This window comes from Typopeltis vanoorti, chromosome 19, assembly GCF_054136105.1.
Source record: "Typopeltis vanoorti isolate ZY-2024b chromosome 19, IOZ_Tvanoo_1.0, whole genome shotgun sequence".
Taxonomy (NCBI): Eukaryota; Metazoa; Arthropoda; class Arachnida; order Uropygi; family Thelyphonidae; genus Typopeltis; species Typopeltis vanoorti.
Genome location: NC_143567.1, coordinates 95,754,919 through 95,782,581, shown reverse-complemented (window position 1 = coordinate 95,782,581; position 27,663 = coordinate 95,754,919). Strand labels below are relative to the sequence as shown.

Here is a 27,663-nt window from a genome sequence, read left to right as displayed (position 1 = left end):
AAAGAGGGAAAGTTAATTTATGGCCACCTTGTATAATGTTTGCCGATTGGTGATTCCTTGTCACCCGAGATTTAAAAAAGGGGAAAAAATGCTGCCACCTCTGTTTATAATGGAGATGGCAGAGGGATCTGAAGTTTTGTGTTGTTATCACCATATTCGTATCTTCCCGTCTGCATGAGATAACAGGAAGAACCTAGAATCATCGCTCTATGCGAACTTTCTCTAGTCTTCTGTTTCTCACTGATAATGTTACTTTGTATGATAAGGCATACAAATGAACGCCAGCATTGAATCAGGTACCACATTTGTCCACATAATAACCGTTATGCTACTGGTACACTCTATTCGGACAGTGTCTGATGTACAGACACTACCTCTTAGTTATGCTTTGTCGCATGTTAACAAGATTCCATTTAACACAGATATCCTCTAATATTTTGGCCAACGAGTGTATGTATAGAAACCTATCGACTGTTTTCATTAATTAAGAAATTAATGAAAAATATATGGCAGCTTTTCATAGTAATGAATTCAGAATGTCCCTCTCCTTCCTTCCATCGCAGTCATACACATCGACAAAATTCATCGAAAAGCGAATTCTTCGAAAGACAATTCATCGAAAAGGCAATTCATCGAATGAACAATTCATCGAAAGACAATTCGTCGAAAATGCAATTCATCTAAAAACAATTCACCGAAAATTTTAAATTTTCGATAATGTTATGGTAAAAGTAATCCATTTAGAACAAAAACTGAACCATGCAGCAGCTTCTTGTACCGACAACTTCTACTAAGTCATTTAAGTCAGAGAGTTTTTGTAATACAGTACATAATTTGGACACATTATTTCATTGTCTTCCCGAATATAGCTGAACTGAAAACTGGAACGGTTCGACATTTTCTTGTAAAAGTTTCAAATAGCGGATCTGAGTAAAATTCATCCCATAATAATTGCTGTATTGAAGTCGCATATTACTATTAGTAACAATAATAATAATAATGAAGCCCTCATAGTTCAGTCGGTAAAAACGAAGCCATTTAGTTAGAAAGACCTGGGTAGTTGGTCCCATTTACGCATAATTTTTATCAGTCCTGTTCTGCTAAAGGTAAGTTAGCAGGCATAATATAGATACGGCTGGGCTTTTCTTTCGGAAACAGGCAAATCAGTCTCATGAACAGACATGAAACAGTTATCGGACAAGAAAGACTATAAGAACCATATTGTTCTATTATTTTTCCCTATGAAAGTAGCATTGTAATCTCCTTATTCACGGTTCAGGGTTTGTTCAAAATGGATCAATTTTCTCATAACATTTTCGAAAATTTTTTAAATTTTCGGTGAACTGTTTTTTCGATGAATTGCATTTGCGATGAATTGTCTTTCGATGAATTGTTCATTCGATGAATTGCTTTTCGATGAATTGCCTTTTCGATGAACTCTCCGGATACCATCTGGTATTGCATGTAGCAAATTTATGATGAAATTACAGAGCCATCCACATGGCAAAGTATAGGGCAGTGGGCTGCTTCCGAAGGCAAACAGGTATCTATGGCTTCTGCTTGCAAGGGAAAAAACTGCAAATCAGCTGTAGTAAAACGCCCTCTTTGTTTTTAAACTGTCATTTCATAGCACTTTACTGCTAAATATTTTAGTTCGTATTGCCATAATGGTTTACTTGTAGGAACTACGAATTAATAATAAGATACTGAAGATTTAAAATATATTGTTATCAATAACTATTCAGGATCAATCCGAAAATAACGAGTTTTAGTATTATGTTAAACATGCTCGTTAAAATAGTAAATATTTAAAATACTAAATCAAAATGCACTTTCGATAATATATATGCGTATACAGAAAAAGTTTATGCATTAATTCACATTAAATGAAGGGTAATGAAAGCGGTAGAACCATTTAGCAACGCACAGTGCATTCAAGGAAAAACATTACGTTATTATCTAGGATAATGGCATGTCTACGTTTCCTATGCTAGGCGTACAAAATACCATCTTCCATTTCCTTTCTTGGGCCATTTCGTAACCGTAATCGAAAGTCTGTTTTCGTACTTGTAATAAATTATAATGGAATTGCCCAACTAATGGAAGGCAATCATGGAAAGAGAAATTACGTTATTACACGCATCTAAGATCATCACGAGTCCATCTTGTGATGCTGCTACCAAATATATCCTGGGCGTTGTATAAACAAACACGTGCTAGGGTGTATTTGTATTTCGTCTCCTCGTGTAAACTCACCAAGAGATGGGGTTGTCGGATAGTATTTATAGGTGTTAGTGACGTCATCACAGAGAGCGCTAGACAACCAGAAAGTAGGTCATTAGCACACACCCACCCACTCAACTCAGTGAGAACAGATCGCTGAAGAACTTGCAGAGTTTCTTGTAAAAAAAAGCTATGAGAAATTGTGGTTACAATAACCACCCAGTTCATGTTAAATTCGTGAGAAAGGCGTTTAAATTTGTTTTCAATAAGAAAGAATGCCGTATTTGCATGGTAGAATCATGCTAATGAAAAGAGAAACCGCGTATCCCCAATATAAAACAAACAGGAGTAAAAACAAATAAACATACTATACTTACAAATCGTCTATTTAGTTTCTGGGATATCTAGATTGTAACAAAAGTTTAAGAGAATATTACAAAATCAATGAATCTCATTTGCAGTTAATCAGCGTTTTTTTTTTTATTATGTTTTATATAAATTTATTATTTCTGCATGCTCTATTTGACGATTTCAAGTTATTACTGTTTGAGAGAACTCAGGTTCTCCAGAAAGGTCTGCAAAATGCAGCAATTAAATTATAACTCGTAAATAGTAGCAATACCACCGCGTATTTATTCTACTTACACATACATTCCTCTTCTGTCTTGCATACTGGATCTAATAGCAGCAAAGCTGGAAGTGAAAAATATCTTAATTAACATTCTGCTTTCGTACATAATTAAATATTGATTTGATGAGAAAAAGTTCATAATTCCGAGATATTAAAATTACACTAATCATGGGTGTTAAATTATTTCTGAAAGATTTTTCAACGCTTCGTGTGCACCGCCTTCAGTCGTTCTAATCTGGTACGTATAATTCTTTTACTAGCACTCTAGAAGCAGAGACAAACAAAAATATCTTAATTAAATGCAGTTTCTGACCAGAATAAAAATATCTTTAATTACATCATTTAATGGATATAGTTGGTTATAGCAGTGTAGATGCAAATCAGGATTTCAGGTGCCATTCAATTGAGCTGTTAGTTTAATTTATCAGTTCGCGAAGCAAAGGCGACTGGGAAAGCCTTGAAAAGTTTCTCCCGTTTTTAACGGTATTCGAAGATAGGGTTTTCTAGGAGAAATCGGGTTGACTAGCGAATGCGTTTTGCAAAGACGTACCTTACTAACCCCACATAAGACAGGAAGTGGAGTTTTCTGATGTGAATCATCATTCAAGAATAATTTGAAGCGAACCTGAATTGGTTGAGACGTCATTTAAGTTCTAGATTAGGATGAAAGTGATTTCGTTTTAGGATGAAAATCAGTACAGTCACAAAACTAAGAACGCCTATTTTCTTCTTATTTAAATCAATAACTTTCTAACTACAGATTCAACTCAGAATTCTTAGGTCTTATTTCTCATAATATTACGATCTCTAAACAGATGGCATTTCTCTCCTTAGAATAGTTTAACATGTATTCTTTCTGACGCACATAAACATATCATAGGTACGGTTTCCTCAACCTTCAGGAAGCTAGTTTTTTTTATATTTTTTATATGTTTCAGGCATTATTGTACTTTTATTATTAAAAAAAATTCCTCAGTCACATAGAGATGTGTTCTTAACTTTAAAAATCATCGAATGTAAGTCAACATCAAGCGAAAGTCCAACTTGATACTCATCGAACTAACTTTCCATTCAAATCACTTGCTACGCTCTTCTGTTTATTTATTTATTTAGAATAGCCTTCTTTCGTGAGGCATCTTATAACACTCGGTTGGCAAAGTCGAAATTCTGCTCAACGATCGGTTGATCTAGGCTCATCAAGGACGAGAGGAACTTGTCTTAGCATTTACAGACCGGTTACAGACGTTATGAGATAAAAATTATGTCGAACCTATCCTGCAATTAAAAACGGGAAAAAAAAATACTGCAGTTGAAAACTAACGCAAACTAAGACTGAGGAGAGAATAAGCAAATTATGGCGCATGTCATAATTATTATACTATTAATTTAAATCGTGTAAATTTAAACAGATACAGTGAATGCAGAGTTATCCTGAATTTTGTAATCCACTGAAATTTAATAACCAACATCTTTAACATAGCATGCAAATTAGGGTAGACATGTCAAGGACTTTTCACTATATACTGCTAAATTAATATTAACAACGACAAGCTAATGAACTTGAGGGGAAAATATTAAAATAATCTAAAAATTAAAATTTCCTTTGGCATATCTACCCCACCATCATAATGTACATTTCTAAATACATAAATTATTTACTCAATATTTAGCTAGCACAAAAATCCATCCGTGCCCAAGCTAATTGCAGTTAACATTTGTGCATAAAGCTAACTTTTAGACAATTACTCCATACGTCACATAATACAGAATTTTACATTTTTTTTAACACGCCCTGTAGTACTGAAAACGGTAGGATGATTTACGTTTATTCTAGGCTTCTATAGCTAAAAAAGTAAACAACTGCAGGTTTACGAACTCTAAAACTAGAATGTCGTCCAGTTAAAGAAACTTTGGGCAACGATCCAGAAATGTTAACACTTGTTTGGCTGCCGAAAAGTGTAGGTTATATACGAGCAAAAATAAATGTTCCGGATCGATTCCACGGCTGTAAAAATGTGGTTTGATTCAACTGAAATTCAGCCACTTTTACACTCCCTATCACAAATAGCTTCTCTATGAAAAAGACAAAATACTGGAATATTTATAAATATGACCTTCATTCCAAAGAAAGTGCAGAAGACATATTATATCGGCTAAACCTAAATCGTAATAACAGCCTTCCTTATTTTATAAGCTTGGAAATTGTTAACCCTGTATGAAATAATTTTTAAATAATACCCAATGGTATGCATTTGGACATTCTGGGTGTCTAAATGTGCGTATTATATTAGCGAAGGGAAATAAGCACAAAACTAAGAATAAAATAATAATAAAGTCTTTTTATCACTTAAATATTACAAATAAGGAAATCCTAAACTTATAACTGCGAGTAGATAAATGGGTGGAGTGGATATTTTTTTTAAAAACAAAGTTGAAAGACAAAGTGCGTAAACCATATTTATCTACTGTCTCTTTCAAATATTGAAAAATATGACTTTTCCCCTCCGAGTTCATGCAGTTCACTGCTGAATCGCATATCTTTCCTCAGTGCAACAGCACACGATGTTTGTGAGTGCAACTGCGTGTATACAAAGGCAAGAAAAGCATTGCACTTAACCTAGAAACTTGAGATTTATGGAGGCAACTCCACAAAAGTTTGTTTTAAAAAATTTCATGACGTATAATTTATTTTATGACGTTTGTTCTGACAATCGTCTTTCTTTTAGCTGTGTGTGTTTGTGTAGGAGGGAGAGACAGAGAGAAATGTGTACTAGTGGATGAAGGAAGGTAGTAATATATTGAATAGCTATTATTCAGTGTCAGTCAAACAGTGACAAATTTGTTAAAAACTATTTTGTCTGTGAAAAATATTTCATACATTTTATTGATTAGGTCACTTGAACTGCAGAAGGGGAACAGTTGTGAAACCCTCGTGGTTCGTGAAACCTTCAAGGCGTGGGTGGTCTTGGGCTTGTTGGCATAAACCTTAGACTTCAAAAATCCCCAAAGAAAAAAGTCCAACGGCGTTAAGTCACATGATCTGGGCGGCCAATTCTGATCACTAAAACGGGAAATTACACGACCAGGAAATGACTCATGCAGTAATTGAATTGTTTCTCGGGCTGTATGGCAGGTGGCACCGTCTTGTTGAAACCACATGTCATCCACATCCATATCTTGCAATTTAGGCACAAAAAACTGGATTCTCATGTCGCGATAGAGAGCACCATTAACTGTTATTGCCTTACCAGCCGCATTTTCGAAGAAGAATGGAACGATGATGCCTCCAGCCCAAAATCTGCACCAAACAGTGACACGTTGTGGATGCATTTGTTTCTCAACAATCACTCGTGGATTTTCTGAAACCCCAAATGCGATGATTTTGTTCGAAAAATAAGCATCCACTTGTTTTTGTTCCATAATCCATTCAACGAACTCTCTTCGCTGTGTGTGGTCAGTAGGCTTCAGTTCTTGAGTCAATTGAACTTTGTAAGCATAAAGATGCAAATCTTTCGTGAGAATACGCTGTAGAGAGCTTCTCGAAATGCCAAGTTCAAGACCACGGTGCCGAATTGATGTTCCTGGACTCTCACGAACTGCTTCGATGTTTTCTGTTGAACGACTTGTTGAAGGATGGCCAGAGTGTATAAGATCACTAATTGATCTAGTTTCCTTGAATTTTTTAATTAATCTTTTCACAGTTGATGAAGTTAAATCACTATTCCGACCATATTTTGTACGAAAATTGCGAACTGTAGCTGCCAAACCTTCATTATTTTTAAAATAGTGCTCAACAATGAAAATGCGTTGTTCTTTCGTGTAGCGCTCCATTTTTAATAACCCTGAACTGTCAGCTGTTACGCTCTCTTTTTTTTTCTCGTTGGCAACACTTTACCGCACGAATGGCGCTAAATTTAAATCTTTCATGAATTTTGGGACACCTTGTATATGAGTGATTCAAAATAACAGAAGTTATCATAAAAAATTTCTAATATATTCAAACATTTTTGCCATATGAATTCTATTTAATAGGTATCACTCAGAAAGTCACTTCAAAATAACTTCATAACTAAAGGGTGTCCCCAAAGTCGCCATACATAGAAAAAATTAACATACAACCTATAGTACGTTAGTACCGTATATGGAAAACTATTACTACTAATTATATAGCAACCAGTAGCGATTATTCCAATGCAGAGTGAGCATATATTTAATCCGAAAAACAAGTCAAGGTCTTCGATGCTGTAGTCATTTCCAAGTGCGCATCTTAGCCTTTCCACACCAATAACAGGTTGTTTCTCTATATTTTAGATACTGCGTAGTGTTGTAACATTACTCTGATATCGATTTCTATCATAATCTGTTTGCTTGGTTGACTATCTTTTTCCATCCCCCCTCCCCACCTTCCATTCTTTTCCTTCAGTCGTTCTCATAATTAATTCAAACGGTTTACGAACATCAGCTGGAACATTGCTGGAACATTTGATATGTGTATTATATTTTAAAAAAATAAATAAAAATGCATACAGATAGGTTTTGTATTATTATTTACAAGATTAGAATAATATTTACGATAATCCATATGTAATCCTCCCCCTAGAATCTGACAAAATGACAAAAATGGAAATTTGTGGTATTTTTATATTTTACCTCAAATCTTTTGAAGTAAAAATAAGTCCTATCAAAATTCCATCCACATTAGTCTTGAATTATATACAGTTTTGCGTTTTATTATATTTATAGTAGTTTATGGACAAAAATTGAATTGTATACTATATTGTGTACAGAATCTTTCACATTTTTCAAATTTTTCCTTCACAAATTTACAAATTAGCAATGGATAATGTGTTGGCAATCATCCCATCTTTAATTCGTGGTTCTAGCAAGAATTTATCAACAGCCTTTTGAAACGAAATCTTGATGACGATCACACAATTCACTAACAGTATCCTTATTGCAGAATACTCCGCTATTCTCATGAACTAATTAATTTCTAAACGGAGAGCGTATTTATCTGCAATTCTACAAGAAAATTAACAAGAATCTACAAGAATATTTTATTCTTTAGAATGCTCACAGGACACACGGAAGATGTCGCAGTACAATTACTCTACCACATTTATGTGGATGGTTCTAGTCGGAGCATATCAGTTCTGAATTTAAACAAATCCAAAAAACAGCAGCTAGATCGACCATCGAACTATCGTAATTTTTATACCTTTATGCAAAATGTAGAAAATGTTAAAGGAAGAATTTATGTTTCTGGCATCAGGAGAACATAATGAGAAGAATATTTTCCACCAATTAGTAATCGAACACTCTCATAGGCCATTTTGTTAGGTCAATTACTGAAAAATAGGTTTTTCGATAATTGACCTAATGAGTCAAACCTCCATAATTTATACAAATTATGGAGGTTTGACTTTTAGATAATAACTGTTAGATATTCCACCATTAGGAGAGAGAAAATTTTAAAACGAATTGGTGGAATAAGTGACTACTGGAATTATTTAGATATCCCCCTACAAAATGGGGGGGGGGGTTGAAGAATGAATGTTGAAAATGAGTATCACCGGTCGCGAGAAGCGTTCGTGATCCCTTGTTGAATATCAAAAGTTTCACCTCTCCCCTTATCTGATTAATATATATCCCAGTAATTTATTTGGGTACATTATAGAAAATCAACTGTTTGCTGTTGAAGCCTATCTATCCTTGTAACTGTCATAATCTAAGACGGTACAAAATGTTTCCACAAACCGAATACTAATTATTAACCCATTGTCGTGGTGATGCTTAACTCTCATAATACTGGATTAAAATCATCAGGAAAAAATTATTGCAGTTATAAGCCATTGAGATAAACTGTTTCCACGTAAATATCATTGATTGCACGAGTATGATCATTTACTTGTATTTAAATGTATCATTCAAGATTTAAATCAGGTTGTGATTAGCACTGTTAGTACCTTGATACATTTTTGTGAGCAATGAACGTGAATGAAAGATAACAAGAATCAAAAATGACAGGAGCCTCTGGATATTATCTTCCAAGCGCTTGGAATATTCTAAGATGGTTCTAGGCCTAGAGGTAAGGAGCATTATGATTTGTAGTTCTAGAGTTAATATCTTTTTAGTAAATAATGGGAGAAAGAATTAAAACTGCAAAGCTGTAAAAGGGAATGAGGAGCGCAACAGACAGTTTGACATTCTGCCAGATGCCTTAGTGCTGGATACCACCTATCGATTAGCAAGATCAGCATCCATCCTTTAGTTTTTGGCATTAAGCCAAAAACAGAAACTTTTAGAGTAAGCATGACATTTTCTTCCTTAATAGACTGCTAGGCAAAATTTTGTAATAAATAAATCTGCTTCGTGTAAAACCTTCACTTAGTTTCTTTCACTTTCACGATCAAGGCCGATATTGCGAGTAGAAGAAATGCGAGGAAGTCAAATGAGAGAAATAATATCCTGTAAAAGAACGAAGCGAGACAACTTTCAACGCATGTAATCATTTAATGGTATATAAATCTCCAGAGAGCGCAGCAATTAATAAAATAATAAAGGCGAAAAAACAATAATTCTATTTAACTTTCCTCAAATCATCAGGCAACAAAAAAAAAAAAATAATTTCTCATCGACTTTTCTTTATAATTCGTTTGATCCATATATCGAATTGCTGTAATAACTGCGCAAAAATAAGGAGAGCTGAATATATATCTTAATATTTCTTATGAGAGACTAATTATAATTTAAGGATTGTCATTATAGCCATGCTAAAATTCGTTTTTAATGGACTTGGCGATAATTAATTTGAGAAATCAGAAATAAAAATCCATCTAAACACACTAGGAAAGTTGTGAGCAAAATTGAAAAGAAACCAGTATTGTACGGTCTGCTTTTCTACAATAATTAAGTAGAATAGAAAGAGACAGAGGGGGGGGGGCGTCGTACAAAGAACATCGATATCAGACTATTAAGAGTATTAAAATAAAGACATCAGAACTCATAAGAAATGCGAAGTACGAAACAAAATAGGAGTCGTTGCCAGAAGTGCACGTTTGTAAGACAGAAGGGGTGAACAGTCTTTCACTTTATTTCAATGACTGCGTTTTTTTTTCCTTTGGGTAACATTACATCGTCATTACTCTCGGTTATTTCAAGGTAGTTAATTTGAGGTTAATTCTGTGGAGATTTGCCAAGAAATGTCTGCTCTTTCCTTCTCCGATTAGTTTTACGCTTTCGTGTCTGTTTTATGGGATCATAGGAAAATGATTGTTAATGAGTCTAGCAAATTCCATATCCAGATATGAATCCTCGTTTCTTCATAATATTCTTTCAAACACAACGTAGAATTTATGACTCTGAAAGCCTTAGTGACCGTATTTAGCTTCCTGGTGCTAAACATAACCGCTTCGGGTTAAGTTGGTCTAATAATAGAAGGGTTCAAGAGATCTTGCGTGCCTTGTTTTCAGTTCATATTTACACGCTGTTAACGATCAGATAGAGAATTTATTTAACGTTAATTGCCATCTAATAATAATTACTGTTTATTATAAATCTTCATGAGTTTTACTGCACAAATTACATCGCTAAGGTTTCAATGGGAAAAAATTGCCAAAAAAATGTATATTTGGTGAATGTGACATTTATGTATAACAGAATTGCGTACCCAACCTTACAAAAATGTTTCCTAACTGTATGCAAGTTCACTTCACTGATTTTTTGGAAACGCAGCTTACGTATGAGCACATGATCGCATATATCATAAATATATTATGTGAAAATCAAAATAATTTCAGTCAATTGATTTGCAATAGTGGTCAGGCTCATGTATAGGTATTAACTATACAGCTATCTAGAGATAGCTGTATAGTTAATACCAATACATGAGCCTGAGCCCTAACTATATAGTTAGTAATCTTGTACCGACAAAGCTACTAATCCATTCAAAATGACTTCAAAAAGACCAAAAGAATTAACACTAAATTCTAGTGAAATTGACGAACAAAAAAATTCCACTGACAATTTCTTCTCCATTTATTTTTTATAGTATCCCACATAGGAAAGCTTAAAATTCCTATAGCACATTAGTATTGGTTGTAGGATTAGGTGAGAAAGAACAAAGGAATTTGTTGACATTCTCCTTGGCACAGCTGGATCTGTAGTCTTTGGAATTAAAAAAAAAACGAATTGAGAACAGCTGTTAAAGAGAATGGAAGTGGATGGAAAAAGAGGAACAAAAAGCTGCTTCAGTGACTTTGTGGTTGAATTCTGAAAGGATATTAACTAGCTTTTGCTGGAGTTCTTATGTGTTAGTTCTGGTAATATGTTTACTGAAATAAGCATAAGTCAAAAATATACTCGTTTGAAAAGATTGAAGTGAGTCCGTAAGGTAACGGGTTATCAATTCAATGAATTGTCTTTTTCTGAACAATATTAACACATTTTAGAGTTTTCTGATGCCTCATCCCAAATGTAGACATTCTTTTTAAAGTTGAGCGATTTGGGGATTTGTACAAGTTTAATACCGCTGCTGTATAGGTGAAAAGTTGAATTGGATTGTGTTATTTGACGACAGAATAATGAAGAATATGAAGCCAGAAGTTAATTTAGTTCATTACTGTATTCTAACCAATGTGACCATTTGCGAGATGAAAAAATCCTACCATCTCTGACCGGATAGCGGACCTTGAACTGAAAAGTTCTTCGCATCTTCCACATGATTGGAAGCCGTCTTTACAAACAAAGGGTATCGACTGATTTCGATCAAAATTTTACACACGAAGAAAGTCTGTGAATAGTGGAAAATTTTGACCTATTCATTCTCAAAAATACCTGAATTATACAAGTATTGCAATAATTATGCTATTCGCTAGATGTCGCTTAACGCGAACTTTTCATGTTTCGAAAATGGAAATCGAAGATTAAATGGGAAGATGAGTAAGCAGTTTCTTAATAAACATGCATTAACGCTATATCAAGGTGTGTTGGGCAGTATAAGGTTTATAGGGCGCAGTTTAACATTTTTTTGTTATTTTCATATGTCGCTCTTCATTCAAGAGCTATTACGAACGTAGTATTCATTTCTATTCGTGTTGAAGTAATGACTCTTACAGAGTTCGTTTTTTAAGATGACTGAATTGGAGATTGCAAATAAATGAAACAAATTTCTACCGGTTGTCAGGTCATATAATAGCAATTTCTCATTTTGAAATTCATATATCTGCCATCATTATCTAAAGTGTTTCCTTGCAAAACTCTGAGACTTTTCGTGAGCTTCTCTGAGAATTAATAAATGGCGTGCTTGAAGCCGTTCTGTTCATTCGACAGAAAAACGATCTGCCTTACAATGTTTAAGGGACAATTATGTTTAATATGCAAATTATTTTTGCGGTGACTCAGTATATTAAAGAATTTACAGCCATGCCTATGCAAAAATTGACATACAGCAATATAAGTTGAAACTGAATATACACTATGAGTTTTAATGAGAATACGAAGAGTCCGTATACTTGTTTGTTTGTTCATGGCAGAAGTTTTGATGAATTTAGACTTTTCTTGACTTTTTATATCACGAGATGCTTCACCTGCGAAGATAACAGGACTGGAGCCTAATGCGTACATCATGTCTAGCATTAGTATCTTTCATCATTGATCGTTACTGATAAGATAACATGGAAAATCCTTGGGCACTCTACCTACCATTTACTCTGTATTTAATGTTCAATATCTTATTCCAAAACATATGAAGCATATCACATACAACTTACTGATCACCTTATGTTATATGCATAACATAAGGTGATAATATCATAACATATGGGGGCCCCCTTAGCACGAATTGCAGTACATATGAAGCTTGACATACATTCTGCAATGTGATGGATTGCATCTACGTCTACAACATACCAGAAGTTCACCAGACAGTCCTTAAACTGGCTCAGATTTGACGGAAGAAGGCTTCGCTCCCAGATTTCTTTCTCTAGCGTGTCCCGTACATTCTCAATGGGGTTCAGAACCCGGATTTGTCGTGGCCAGGGAAGATGGTGGAAGTTGTAATGCTCGCTGAACCACTGCTGAACAATTCTTTTGCGATGGACGGTAGCATTGTCGTCCGTGAAACAACCTTCGCTTGCTGGATAAAAAGTCAACATTTTAGGGTGGACTTGATCAGTGACAATGTTCAGATATTCCTTGGAGGACACCCGACCCTCCAGTAATATAAGAGAACTCATTTCGTACCAACAGAACATGTTGGTACGAAATGAGTTTGTTCTATTTTAAGGATTGGTATTGAATAAGGTGATGGATCATAAAGTGACATAATTTTATTCTCTTCTAGTTTTTTTTCTCTTTTTTTTTCACTCTTCTTACATTTTTGGATATAAAATGAACGTAGTTCCACCACCACAGTTGAAAATACCCATCGCATCGAAGTATTGATTGCCATGAAGGTAATTCGGTAGTTTATACCATATAAGTGAAGTGCAATTACTATTAAACAAAAATATCTTGTGTTTTTATTGTCGAAACTGAATCGTATGAAAATTTTAAAACTACTACATCAAGAGCGAAATCAGTCAAGTACTTTAGTTATGGAACGCAGCAAAAATAACCCAAAAGACGGAAAATCGATATGCAAGGCGAGCCCATAGAGTCAGGAATTCTAGGCATCTAAACGAAAACAAGCGCTCCCCCTGGGCATAGAAAATTACCATAAATTATATATCTGGGGTCTGGTAATGTTCAAGAGACCAATTTGTACTTGAAAAGAAGAAAAAAACAGCCAAATTTCGCAAATACAGAGGAATGTGTTAGTTTTGTCTTAGCTATCATTTGTGGTAATCCAATAAAAATATGACCAGCAGATGTATCTCTGGGGAGATCAATACAGCTATAGTCTGTAAAATTTATTTCTGAATCCCATAAATTCACGCGAGCATTTAGTTTCGACGTCACATAACTGATTACTACTATACGAAAGGCTTCATGTAATGTACATCCTTTTTTTCTTTCTCATTCAAAATCTAGGCTATCAGCTTTTTTTTCGGCATCTAAAGGCCTTACATTCTTTTCCTAAGTCTTCCTTCATCTATTCGTTGTATACGTTCTTTCCAATTCTTCCAGTGTTTGTTATTTTATCTTGGTCACACCTTATGACACATCCTAAATATGTGTTACTTGTTCTAGAGTTTGGTTTGAATTTCTATTTCTGTTCATACGAAATGTTTACCCTAGATGTTTAGTATGTTTAGTGTGTTGTATTTACCGCGCAGCTGCAATTGATAAATGGATCATAGAAGATTGTCTGCTTTATGTATGGTTACATAATCATCTCTTTAAAAAAAACATTGCTTTGTTGTTCAGTGCTGGTGGATGTTCTGTGCATATAAATATGAACTAAAATTCACGATCTGAATGATATACAGTAAATTATCATTATCCATACGCAGTTCCTTTAACGAACTAAGTCTAGCTTGTTTTGTTCGGTTATCCCTTCTTAACAAAACAATTAATATAAATTTGATTACTATGTAAAAATAAATAAAAATACAAAAAATAATTAATTTTAAAAAATAGAAAAAATACTTAGCCCACCCACAGCACTAATGTACTATAGGATTACATTAATATATATTTGTCTTCAAAATATTAAGAAGAATTTTCTTTTCATTTAAACAGAGGACTAGACATAAATTTTTATATACGTGAATAAAATATATAAAATTTTTTTATTCACGTATATAAAATGTATAGAAAAATAGTTTATCTGCATTCTCTTATGAAAATAAATACATTTTCCCATTCATCATGCTATTAAAGCCATCCAATTTCTCGCAACTATAATCTTACCATCTCTGGCTTCATATCGCAACACTAGCGTGTTAGTACAGATATTTCTATAAATCAACTGTGCTCTTCTGATCCAAGATATCACTCAAAAAGATCAACTGCTCTTCATTCCGAATGCCATAATGTGTCACATCTATTTACGATCCTACTGTTGGTGAACAGCTTTTCCTTGCATGGCACAAACGTCCAACAAATTTCTGACCGAAAGACACTTCGTGTGTCTTCTCAACTAACAGAAATCTGTACATTCATTTCCATGTTCAAATTTCCGTAGCTGTTGATGATTCATGTCAGTTTCTGAAACAGAAAACTATCTACACGCTATGAATACAAATGAATAATTTACTGGCTAAAACTATTTACAAGCTGACGTTCTTCCAACTCAAGCTTGCATTATCAGTGTAACCAACAATACACACTCAATGAAGATACAAAACAAAATGGCCCGGATAACAAGGATGGTAACGTGCAAGAGGGCAACAGTAGCGCTCTCTGTGGTCATTCCTGTTATTAATGATGATGGATAGACAGGACATACTAATGAATGTATGTCATTAGTATGAATATTCAAAAAATTTTTTCTCTCTTCTAAATCAAACTAAAGAATTAAAAATAAGCATATATACATTGCAAGTAACATTATATAGTATATTATTCGAGGCGTCATAATGGTTGCGTTGCCATCTGCATCGGATCCACCGAAAAGTGATCCTTACTGTTGAATATTTTTGCGATCGTGCCTTAGTTCGTGGGTGGAGGTGATATAAAAAATTCCCTTTCAAAAAAAGTAAAAGCACCCTTTCTTTTTTTACACACACACACACACACACACACACACACACACACACACACACACACACACACACACACACACACACACACACACACACACACACACACACACACACACACACACACACACACACACACACACACACACACACACACACACACAACACGATACACTCGAAAATCGACCAAGAAATTAGAAAATTCATCGCTGGCCACACCCAATACAAAGTCTTTTCTATTGATACCAAACAAGACTTCTTAATATCATCGCCTATCCATCTACACCAAGGTTGAATTGCAAAGAAATCCTTCAGACGGTTCAGTCCTGATCTTTACTGAGACATTTCTCTAATCATGTGGATACTTACCGAGCCTATTTTCTATGCATGTTTATGTGTGCTTCTATACGTGTGTATATGTGCCCATTGATAATTTTTTATCAATACTTCGATATGTTGTTCTTGTCGTTGAGTCAATTCCTAGTTAAAAAACGTCATACGAACATGAGTTGGAATTAACAACTATCAACGGAGCTATGGGTTGATATGTTCCGGTCACTTACGGTTGATAGCTTGACATGAGCAGACACAATTATATTTTTAAAGATTACATTGTACAGTTGAATGTCTAGTTTAATAACTAAGAAAATGGCATTGTGACTCAAAAATGGGAAATGTAAATTTAAAATTATAGAATCGAACTAAATAAAATTATAAGGAGAAAAAAAAATACTTGCAATCTAGACAACAAATATAGAATGAAATAAGGATAAAAAGTTAGAAGATAGTTCTAAAATAAGGAAACAAATAACAAATAACTTTTCCATTTGTGTTTCCTTATTTTCCTTCACTCCGGGGAAAGTGTTTTCCGTATGGCCCGTGCGGGGTCCTTGTCGGTGAATTATTTTCCCTGGAATATGAGCGGTTCTCCTCAGTGGTAGGGTGCGCCTGTCACTGAGTGGAACCAACGCTGAGTTGGACGATCTTTCAGTCACTCGTAGGGAGTGGTCCGGGGGATCGCCTAATTTTTAGAGATGCTTTTATTCAAACAGTGTCTCTGACGAAAATCAATGAGTTTAAAACAGCTGTCAGACCAGTGAAACCTTATCAAAATGGACCAATAGGAGGCGAATACACGGGCGCTTTGAGCGTGCTTCCTATTAGGTTGGGCTAGGACAAATAAAAGAACTATTTAAAACCGAATTTAATATTTGAGATCATCACATGAATTCAGTTTCAGCTGTATTCAAGATCTTTTTTTTAAAAAGAAAAAAGAAAAAAAGGAGAATGATTCTCTTTTAGACTTTCAAAAAGCGACTTCGCACACTTGAAGAACAAATGGGACATTTGTTCTTCCAGTGTGCGACATTTTTTTTTAAATTACCCTCGATTGGAAAAGACCTGAGTACGATTGCCGTCATGACGAGAGGGGTCTTTATATGGGCTTTTGCAAATGTAGATGAGTTAGCTAATGAATTAAAAATATAATTAAGAATTCGTATGTCATAGTTTGAAAGGACTATAAAACTTTACCACAGTACTAAATAAGGAACGCTAAAGATAGTTCTGTCGAGGGCACAATGTTCCATTTGTTCTTCATTACATTACTCCCACCATTTTGAATGATGGGAGTAGTGAATCAAAGATGGATAATTCAGCTAGCGAGCTAATGTACCTACATCTATGAGGCCATTACCAACTGTCAATGTCATCACGGTATTCAATGAGGCGAATCTTCACTGTACCAGTTTATGATCATCGCGACTTTGCTTTAGGAATAGAGCGAGGTATGCAAGTTATTTATGGTGGGTACATAATTCCATCCATTTATATCTTTTTTTTTTACGTATCTCCCAATCACAAAAGGCTATAAATTTATAGGACGTTAGTAATTTAAATTTAAATTGCTTTGATAGAAGTTGGTTTAATACTGTCCACTATTTAGAAGCAAAAACAGAAACGAGATTAAAAATTATAGACCACAGATCTATATTATTCAAAGTCTCCAAGGTTATTAAGACTTTAATAATAAAAAATTACCGTTTAATAATTATATATCTATATATTTCTGTTCGCCTAACCAGTAGAATTTTAGACCTAGCCGAAACACGGAAAAAGAATTATTGAAGTTGCGGGAAAATCAATATACATCGGGAAAAATAATGAGATGTGTGCAGTAGCTATTTTTCTTGATATTTCTCCAAGGCACATGATTGGTGTTCATCGCGATCTTCGCACTACAGAAAATGTATAGATAATGGTATCAGAGGTATCGAATGGGTTTAAATCCTATTTAAATAACAGAAAACAGCGTATTAATTTCTTCAACTGTAACAGTGAAAATATACAGTATTCTCTAAAGATGTATATGTCTGGACATGTTCAATTCACGTTGATTAACAATATTCACGCATGCACATTCTTGGTTAAAATTCTGCCCTCCACTGATGATACAGCGTCTGACATAACCAAGGAAATACAGACATGTTAGAAGACTACATTAAACAGGATTTAATGGAATTAAATACGTGAGTTACTAAGAATAATAGCTTAAAATAAATTTGAGGAAACAAAATTAACATTTAAAGCAGCGACTCTTGAGCCAGTATCATTGGAGCCAAAATTCGACCTGCTGTTACTCCAATTCTAAATGCACGTTATCGATCCCCCATTTTTATTCGACAGATGTATTCAACAGCACACACAGACTGCTAAATTGGATTTGAAGCAGTAAAAATGTAATTAATGAAAGAACAAGAGAGCACTTGAAAAATAAAGAGTTCTCCTCCTCTACATATTCCTTTACAGGAAGCACAGGTGAACCTATTTCGACCAAATTTGTAATATAGATGTTTCTGATGTTGCTAAAGTTCCATGAGACATTCTTCCTATCTAAATCGACTAAAATGAAAAGGAGCCACGTTTTTTCTCTGTAAACATCTCTGCTTCAAAGCTTACAATCAAATTTTGATTACAGCTTGTTTCTTATATTGGAGAAGTTTCGTGGCAATTTCAGAATAAATGAACCAAGTTGATTGGGGTGGTTTATAGGAGGCTTTTTTTGCAATTACGTCCAAAGAAACTAAGACTATGTAACTAGTATATTATGTTGATAAATTGCTGCTGCTTCTCTTGCCTGTTTTGCCAAATGAAAAACAAAATTTACAAGAAGCGAAAACTCTTCCATCTGCGTATGAGACTGGGGAGTTTTTTAAAGCGGCAAAGAGAGTAAAATCCCACAGACATTACTACGAGTCACCTTAATCAACCACTTTCGACCAGTCATTCTCCTACTGTTTACATCCGTAAATAAGTGAGATCTCCTTATGTAAAAGGTGAACCAAAGCAGGCTGATTTAGAAGCAATTAACTTGGCTGATGTGACCGTTTTAAATTGTTCAGAATTTAAATTACTCTTTGAAATTAGATCAGTATCGTTAGATCAGGCTGACGTTTCGGCAAAGTAATAATAGCATAATATAGGACTGTTAATATTTATTCATATTAATTTATCTTTTGTGTTTACATACCATGTTTTTTCATGTATTCTCCTAATGGAAATTAGAGGACTGAGTTCCGGTTTTAATTTGTCTCGGCTGCTTCATCGCTAGTGTAGAAATGTTCCGTCATGCTCTGTATTTATCTTTGCAGGGAAACGTCCTCTAAGCGTCATCAAGTTCATTTTGCAAACTCCTGCGTAAACGTCAACTGTCCGATCTTGTATGTCCCAGTTACCTTTTACAATTCTGTGTGGACTGTCATAAACTAAGGAAAGGAACTTGCGTGTTATTGACTGCAGTAAACTGTGCCTTTCAAATGAATAAAATGTATTAGGCAGGAGGATATGTATCAAGCCAGTAGCAGACTCCAACTGCCTTTGAATATAAGACATTGCGTTCAATGGATATATGAATACGATCCTTCAGTGTGAGATTTCTCAGGCTGTCAGCGCAGAACATGGAGGTCGTTCTTACGATTAATACATGTTATTATCGAGAATTTATTGATACAAAATACAATTTCCTTCTACCTGGTCTATGATAGGAAAACAGCTGTCAGAGACGTGAAACCTTAATCAAAAGCTCTAATAAAAAAAGCGAATATATGAGCTCTTAGGCAGAGTTCGTTTTAAGGAGTGTAATACTAAGGCAACTCTTATGCGGTCTGGTCATTTTCAAAATTCTTTAAAGTTTCAAGCTAATTGGTCATGAAATCATACGGGACACTTAAATAAATACTTGAAGTATTTATTTAAGTTAAATGTTACGATGTCCAATAATGACACGTTGAGGTGGTGCTAACCACTATGTCAGTGCGTCTCATCCAAAAGCTGAAGAAACACACATTTTGGATGGAAGTCGTACAACATCATGAACGTGGGTCACCGTGCTCCTTCCCGATCTTGACAAAATGCTGTCATCCCCATGCGACAATCTCATACTTCAACGCTTGGTTTCCACATTCTTCCCGCAGCCCTCGCTAGCAATAGCGAGCATTCCTTATCTCCTATAACCTGGATTTTTATCTTATGAGCGGCGTTTCAATTTCGTATACATACTTTTAACGCAATCCTTATCCATTTCACTGCCTCATGTCTATCAGCGCACCTTAGCACGACTATCTGATCGGAAGTTTTACATTCTCCTGAGTACAGTTATCAGCATTATAAACATTAGTGCGCTCTGGTGACATACTCAATCAAAACCCAATGTTGTTAGTAAATTCCTTCGGCCTATCGTATATCTATGAAAATACACATTGCAATTCAAGTCTACGGATCATAAGTTGAAGCTTTCAGTACATACAAAAACTAAATATGTAATAATAGTGTCATTTAAAAGATTAAAATAATCTATTATTTTAATCATTTAAATTTTAAATATTATTTTAATCCTAATTTTAAACTCCAAAGAAGCACATCATAAATTCACGTATAAGAATTTTGTTTTTCCAAAACACAATTTTACCCTTTAAAACAAACAAAAAATATTCGTTATTATTATTATTTAATTTTTTTAATTAAAATTTTAAATTAAAAAATTAAAACAAATAAAAAATATTAAATTTCAAAAATTAAACAAAAAAAGATAATGATGAATGTTTTCCATCTGCCTCACATTTCATAAAAATGTTATGCATTAATTTTAAAACAGTATTCTCATCTATTTAAAATGTATATATTCCCCAGTAAAAACGTTTTTTTTTTAATTGATTAAAAATTGGTAAGCTGTAAATTAATAATTAACCTCTGGGAAACGAGTACCACTGAGAAGTAGATTTAAGAAAGGAAGTGCTAAAAAAGCATAATCTTTGACACAAATATATTACGAAAATTGAGTAAAATGAAATATATTCAGAAAAGCCAAAATGTTATTCTAGCATGTATTTGACTAACTGACTAATCTCTTTAGCACTTTAAACACAACTCCACCTGCACAGACCACCTTGTAATTTAAAGCCTGAGACTCATATTAAAAATATATGTCAAAGCTGTTGTTATCTCCTCGGAACATTCCCTCAAAACCCCGTGGTGATATAACATCAAGTGCTCCTTATGACCATCAAGTTTATTCAATTCCTGATATACTTCCTGCTCACTTACTAACAGTTCCTCCTCCTTTTCCACTGTATTCAAGTTCTGTATGACGTCACATTCACCAGGATGAAATACCTTTATAAATTGTTCATTAAATACCTCAACTATATTCTCTGCAGCGGTTATCATTCATCCAATTGCACCAATCAGTGCCATCCTTCCATAATCATTCTTTCTTCTCCTGACCACATATCGAAAACATTCACTGGCATTTTTAGCCGCATTAGCTAATTGCCTGCTCATACTGCACGAGAGTCACCTTCCTCGCCTGCCCTTTGAACTTCTCATGCAACTGGTTGTTATAACCATTGATCTTGTGCTTTTTCCATAATAGCTTTCTCTTCCGGATTGCGTACCTTACTTCTGGATTCATCCATTTCACATCTGCTCTATTTACCCGCTTAACTTTTGGAATGTCCGCGCGGTTAGCCTAGTGGCTACGCGCTTCGCAACCATATGCGTGGGGAAGGAGTGTCCTAGGTTCGATTCCCGTCGGCGACGTGCGGAGCTTAAGGATCTTCCTCAGACATAGCCAAGTTAGCCGAACTTTGGCGTGGCCAGCAGGGTTTTTTCCCTCCAGTTTATCTGGATTTTTCATCCGCCAAACAGGCAAACCATCTCCGTGAACACACGCACAGATTACAGTCATGAATATCGCCCTTAGGGGATGCAGCAGAGGAGTGGCCAACCGGCTGCATTAATACGCCAGTAACCCCTCATTAGAAGGGGACTCAACCCGTCCTGGGACTAACGAGAGGGATAGGTAACCTTTGGAATACATTCTGATATTGCCTCCACCAAATAGTTCTTGAGTAGGGCCCAAGCAGCATTAATATCCTTCTCGTCCAGTCCCTCATTCCAATTTATTACCCCAAGATGATTCCTGAGCTTTTCATAAATACCAGCTTTATAATTCCACATATATCCCTTTGGAATTTCAGATGACTGGCCACCCTGCAATTGGATTTGATCATCTCATCAGATGATGCTATTATAAATGGGATGAGCAAATTCAATACCCTTTATTGTTTATCCTCTGTTGCGTACTGTCTAAAGTCATCATCTCTCAAAAACTCTATAAATTCATTATATATTTAACTCTATAAATTTCTCTTTGCCCCAGATGTAGTCTCTTGATTCCAGTCTATATTACAATAATTAAAGTAGCCCATAATGATCACTCGCTTCTTGAAAACCTCATCTGCCTCACAATTTCATCTAGACTAATTTACCTATACATTTCCTTGTTATTACTGTCCACATTACCAGGTCTATAACAATACCCAACTAAATATAATCAGTGGCGTCGCGTGCCTATTTAGGTTGGGTGTGCTGTCGTGTATCTTATACAACCTGCGCTGCAAAATTGACGTCAGTTTGACCCTATGATTGCATTTTTATTGATGTATGAAAGTTTTAAGAGTGCATAGCGCATCAGCGCTCATCTTAATTAGTTCGCTACAATTTATTGTAGGATAACTTTGAATACTTTAATTTATCAATTCTTAACATTTTAAATATGGAAAGCATAAAGGTCACATGAACAATAGCTATGCTTCACGCACGTCGTTTATGTGAGAAGCATAAAAGGGATTGAGATGAGATTAGATTGTCATTGGCAAATACTAGAGGCGACACGGATAATTGGAATTTTGATACGACTTTTAAATGCAGCCATATAATACGCACAGAAATCGAAAAAAGTAATCATCTGGGAAATTATTTTTCAGGTTTTACAGATTGGATTAAAGAAAGACTGAAATAACTCGTTTTACTTATGTATACACAAGTTCCAACCTCCTTCGAGTATAATCATGCAATCCACGAAAGCTCTGGAAGAAAACGGAACATTCAGTAGATCGTCAACACTGGTTCCCATTGTAAATATTAGCATAAAAGTTATAAATTATTTATAGAAAATTTCTTGTCTATAAAGGTGTTCCTAAACATGTCGGATCACACTTCACGCACACAAAACAGATTAAACTCAGAAAACGAAAACAGCAACTCGTGACACCGCTCAATTGGATTGGTTGACACAATAACCAATCACAGCCACTAATTTCTGGGTACTATTGTCTGAGCGCACGCTCTGCCTCACCTTCTGGGTGGTTTTATACCACTGGAACGCTAAGAATTTGACCCGCTGTGCCATCTGTACGTCTGTTCAAAGGTGTCTATATTTATGATCGCACACCCGGGCTGTTAATGCGAATATGATGCAATTTTACTCATCGAAAAGTGTCCTTTTCATGAATCATTAATATATTGTGTTTAATTTTAGGAATCAGCAAAACCAGGAAACAATTATAGGAGTCTTTAACAGTAAATATACGGTGCACACCGTATATTTACGGTGTGCACCGTATGTCCATAGTAAGGTGCCTGAAATATAACCAGATGGGTTTTTAAACATTTCTTTTTTTTTTTTACTACACGTTTAAGGTTTATTTAACTTTATGATTTCGTTAACCTATTAATCCCACTGTCCGTATATCTTTCAGAGCAATATCTTTAATGTCATTTAATATCAACTGCTTTTAGTGCTACCAACTGTAGAAGAAACACTGTGGTATTCACTGATCTTACAAATCTTTACTGCTATAAAACGATTGAATGGGATACTGATATGCTAATAAGAATCCTTGTATTCTTTGATTGCTCACTTTGAGCTATAAAAAAAGTCATACATGACCTTTCAAATTAGCCTCGTTAAAGCCATTCAGAATGGAACGAATGCTACCAAATATACCTTTCTATATATTAATAGTTTCAATGCCAAGTCCTCATCATCTCAGCGGATGCTGAGGACGTGGTATTATGATACTAAATTGGTTTAACGAACATATTTCAAAATTGATTTGTGAGAAAAGAAGGTTGATATTTTAATGACAAATATCGTGTGCCATTTAATAAAACTGACTATAAATTCCAAACGAAATAATATATTATGCAAAAATTAATAAACGCCATTTACTATTAAATTATACTAAAAGGATTGCCCCTGTTAATTCATGACAAACAACGATATTCGTTTGTATAAAGAGTTCCCCATAATGTGTAGGAAAATCATGAAAAAATCGTTTTGTCTATGTTGCTGAGCCTAATAAAGGTGCTCGGTCTTAATCACACCAACATGATGTGAATTTAGATGCAGTCTATTAGTTATTATTATTTTTATTTCTTTTATCTTCGTATGTTTATCTATTATATGTGTCTATAGAAATACAAAAATCACTTATTTTTGGTTGATAACATTTTGATGAACATCTCCGAAGTCAAAGGAATTTAGATGGGAACCCTAGCAGGTAGCAAGCCATCTCTTTACGCTTGGAAAACAACTTTGTGCTTGGAAAGCATGAGATTTGTGAGAATATTGTGGAACAATCATGCAAAATGCAGAGACTTGAAACGTATTATCCGAAAAAGGACCTATTAATATGTCTACAAGAAAATGTATTAAACAATTCTCTCCTTAAAGAGAAAAAAAATTGAGTAAATAGATGTGATAATCAAGTAAATTAGTAATTTTATTTTAAGGCATGAAACTTCACTCAAAGACTTTTCGAAATGTTTTGTTTATTTTTATACACATTCACATTTATGTCTTTACTGTGATTAATGATAAACCCGATTTTAGTAAGTCAAATCAAAGTTTGATAGAGAGGACTGTTTCTTTGGTTTATGTGCGAAGGAACAGGAGTAATTAACTCTTTATTTAAACCAAACCTAGTTCAAAAACAAACCAGGCTAAAAGTATACAATACATTAGCCCTACCGGTCTTAATGTATGGAAGCGAAATCTGGACAATAAAACAAAAAGACAAACAAAGATTAACAACAGCAGAAATGAAGTTTATGAGAAAAACTGCAAAGTATACCCTATTTGATCACAAAAGAAACGAAGATATTATGAAAGAATTAAACCAAGAACCAGTAATAGAAAAAAATTAAAAAATATAAACATAGATGGATGGAACACGTTCAAAGAATGAAAACAGAAAGATTACCAAAACAAGCCTTAAAGTACAAGCCATTAGGAAAAAGAAAACCAGGACGTCCTCTTAAACGATTCAACGATGACTTCTAAGGCCGGAACAGGCCATACTAGGCCTAAATCCTTGATACGTATGATGATGATGATGATTATTATTATTATTATTATTATTATTATTATTATTATTATTATTATTAAAGTAAGTTATCTGCTGCTAGGTTAACCTTTTAAAAATTATTTCTTTTTAAGTATACAGATTTCCAAGCAAGATATTCACTATCTTTCTACGTTTACGGTAAAAATATAAATCTTTATTTATTTTATAAATTAGGTTTGAAACTTAAATGAAAATCTATTCGGAGTTAAATTTAGTTTTGACAATATCTACCAGGAAGTCTCATTCCGATCACCCTGAAATAGAATGCCAACGTTTCAAAACTTTAGGAGAAACCATTTTAAATTCATCGCAACGAGAGTTTAGAAATAGGGTTCTTTACATTCCACATATTCTCTATACTTTTGCTAGCGAATCATACTCTTGTTATTTCATATTTAGATAACGTTTGTTAACGTTATTCGTTTTATTCCTTTCTTTTTTAGTGTTTTTCCTCTTTCTTTTTGTAGTCAAATTTTTTAAAACATCAGAAAAATTGCAAGTTTTATCTCTACTGGGTCCTTAATCATTTTCCATTCCTCTTGAAAGATTTAATCGAGCGAAAGTTTTATAGTAATCGATGGTTGAAGATGAGGAAGATGACTTCTGGATTTTAAGAACACGTCACGCTATTTTTTCATGATAGGATTTTGAATATAATCTGTTTAATATATGTTTAAAAATATAATATAAACGTGCTCGTTCACTTTGCACAGATTTCTAAATATCAATACTTTACTCATTTATTATTTACTAGCATAGAGGCTAACTTGATCTCTATAGCTTCTCATCTACATTCAAAAGAGACTGTTATATTTTTCCAAAGTTTAAATATATTAGAATACATGTCACAGCTGCAAACTTTCGGGAAAAATAATATCTATTTACCTGTTTATCCTGCTTAATTCTCAAAAAGCAAACTTTTAATAAAGATCCATATTCGCAGTTTCTGTTTCGTATGGTAATCAGTTTAACTGAATACGCGCTATTTTGCTTCACTGGCTAACTGATAAAGAGTCAAACCTCGAAGATCTCTCACAATACCTAAATAAGAAACCAATTCCTCATCCTAGCACACATTCAAGTAGCATCAATACAACCTAGGCGAAACAAAATAAGATCAGCCCTACCTAATAATATTGTCCACTTGGCTCCCGAGCTTAATCTCAGCCATCTCCAGTGAACGAAGAACGAGACCGAGTTAAGTTCCAGGTTGTCTCTTTCCCTGATTCGCATTCGAGTTGCTGCCGGTGGGTGAAAATGCGATGCGTGATGGCGGTGGGTGGTGATTTCCGTCTGTTGCTGCTACGAAGATGACGACAGAGACTTTGCTCGGGCATCCACCGCGCAGCCAACAGAGAGAGGCTCTGGAAGTCTGCTTTCGTACAGCTAACGATACAAGTCCTGAGAGATCGCAAAGCGCTACTGCCTTCGTCTCTATCTTACGAGTATGTATGATCGCTTGTGGTTTTCCAATAAATTTAAATAAATGGAAATGCTGATTTAATTTTAATTTAGAAAGTATTTAAAATAATGTATTCATGAGGACTAAACACTCGCGAATAATCTGTATTAAAATATAATATGTTTAGCATAGTCTATCCATTTAGGGTATTATTTGATTTCTTTCTTCTACATTACTTGAAGTAAGAGAAAGAAACGGTATTATATAATGCACGCACGCACAAACACACACACAAAGGGAGAGAGAGAGAGAGAGAGAGTTTGGTAACTTTTATTCAAACACAAACAATTTCATCTATCGTACATTAATACAATTAGAATTAGATAAATAGGACAATTTGCCCGAAACAGACATTTCCAAATCATTTATGGCCCAGTAAGCAGGATAGTGGGCTCACACTGGGTTCATATGCTACTTTAAGATATTCACAAACATCTATACCCAAGTAAGGTTGGGTTCGAATTGGGTAGGATTATGGGTTGGAAAGTGGGTGTACAGTCTACTGGATCAACTAAGCTGGCAACATGGAATGTTATAAAAACATTTTAAAATATGGTAGTTTTAACGAAATATTGTAGACGAATCTTAAGACTTTCGTTCGGCTATATTACTATGCTAAATTTTACAAGTAGATCTGGTCAAGAACTTTTGGTATAAGTAATTTACTTGCACTGAACACTAAGTCATTTCTGTTTGATATGCAGATCTCTGACTTATGAAAAGGGCAGTCCGGATATTGCAGCTATAGTTGTGGCCGAAAAGGTTTTAAACAATTTGTAGCAATGTGTGTACGTGAGACCGTTGATGTCATTTTAACATCCTACTCAGTCTACATACGGAAATTAATTAACAGAAATCTTAATTATTTAACATTCTTAGAGTTAGCATTATTAGCTTTCTACTTGATATCGCATGCTAGTTATGAATATCTAAGTGTGCCGCTTAGAATACTCA

The 27,663-nt window shown here is 34.6% G+C and overlaps 1 protein-coding gene across 1 annotated transcript in view; it reads right to left on the bottom strand.

Moving 5' to 3' along the window:
- Window positions 1-26,533, bottom strand: part of LOC150096374 (UPAR/Ly6 domain-containing protein qvr-like) — a 36,480-nt gene extending 9,947 nt beyond the window's left edge. The window contains exons 1-2 of the mRNA XM_090408964.1: window positions 26,375-26,533; window positions 2,869-2,916 (exon numbers count right to left, since the gene is read on the bottom strand). Coding sequence (XP_090265090.1) covers window positions 2,869-2,916; window positions 26,375-26,480 — 154 coding nt within the window. The 5' untranslated portion in view covers window positions 26,481-26,533. The remainder of the gene's footprint in view (window positions 1-2,868; window positions 2,917-26,374) is intronic.
- Window positions 26,534-27,663: the final 1,130 nt, after the last annotated feature.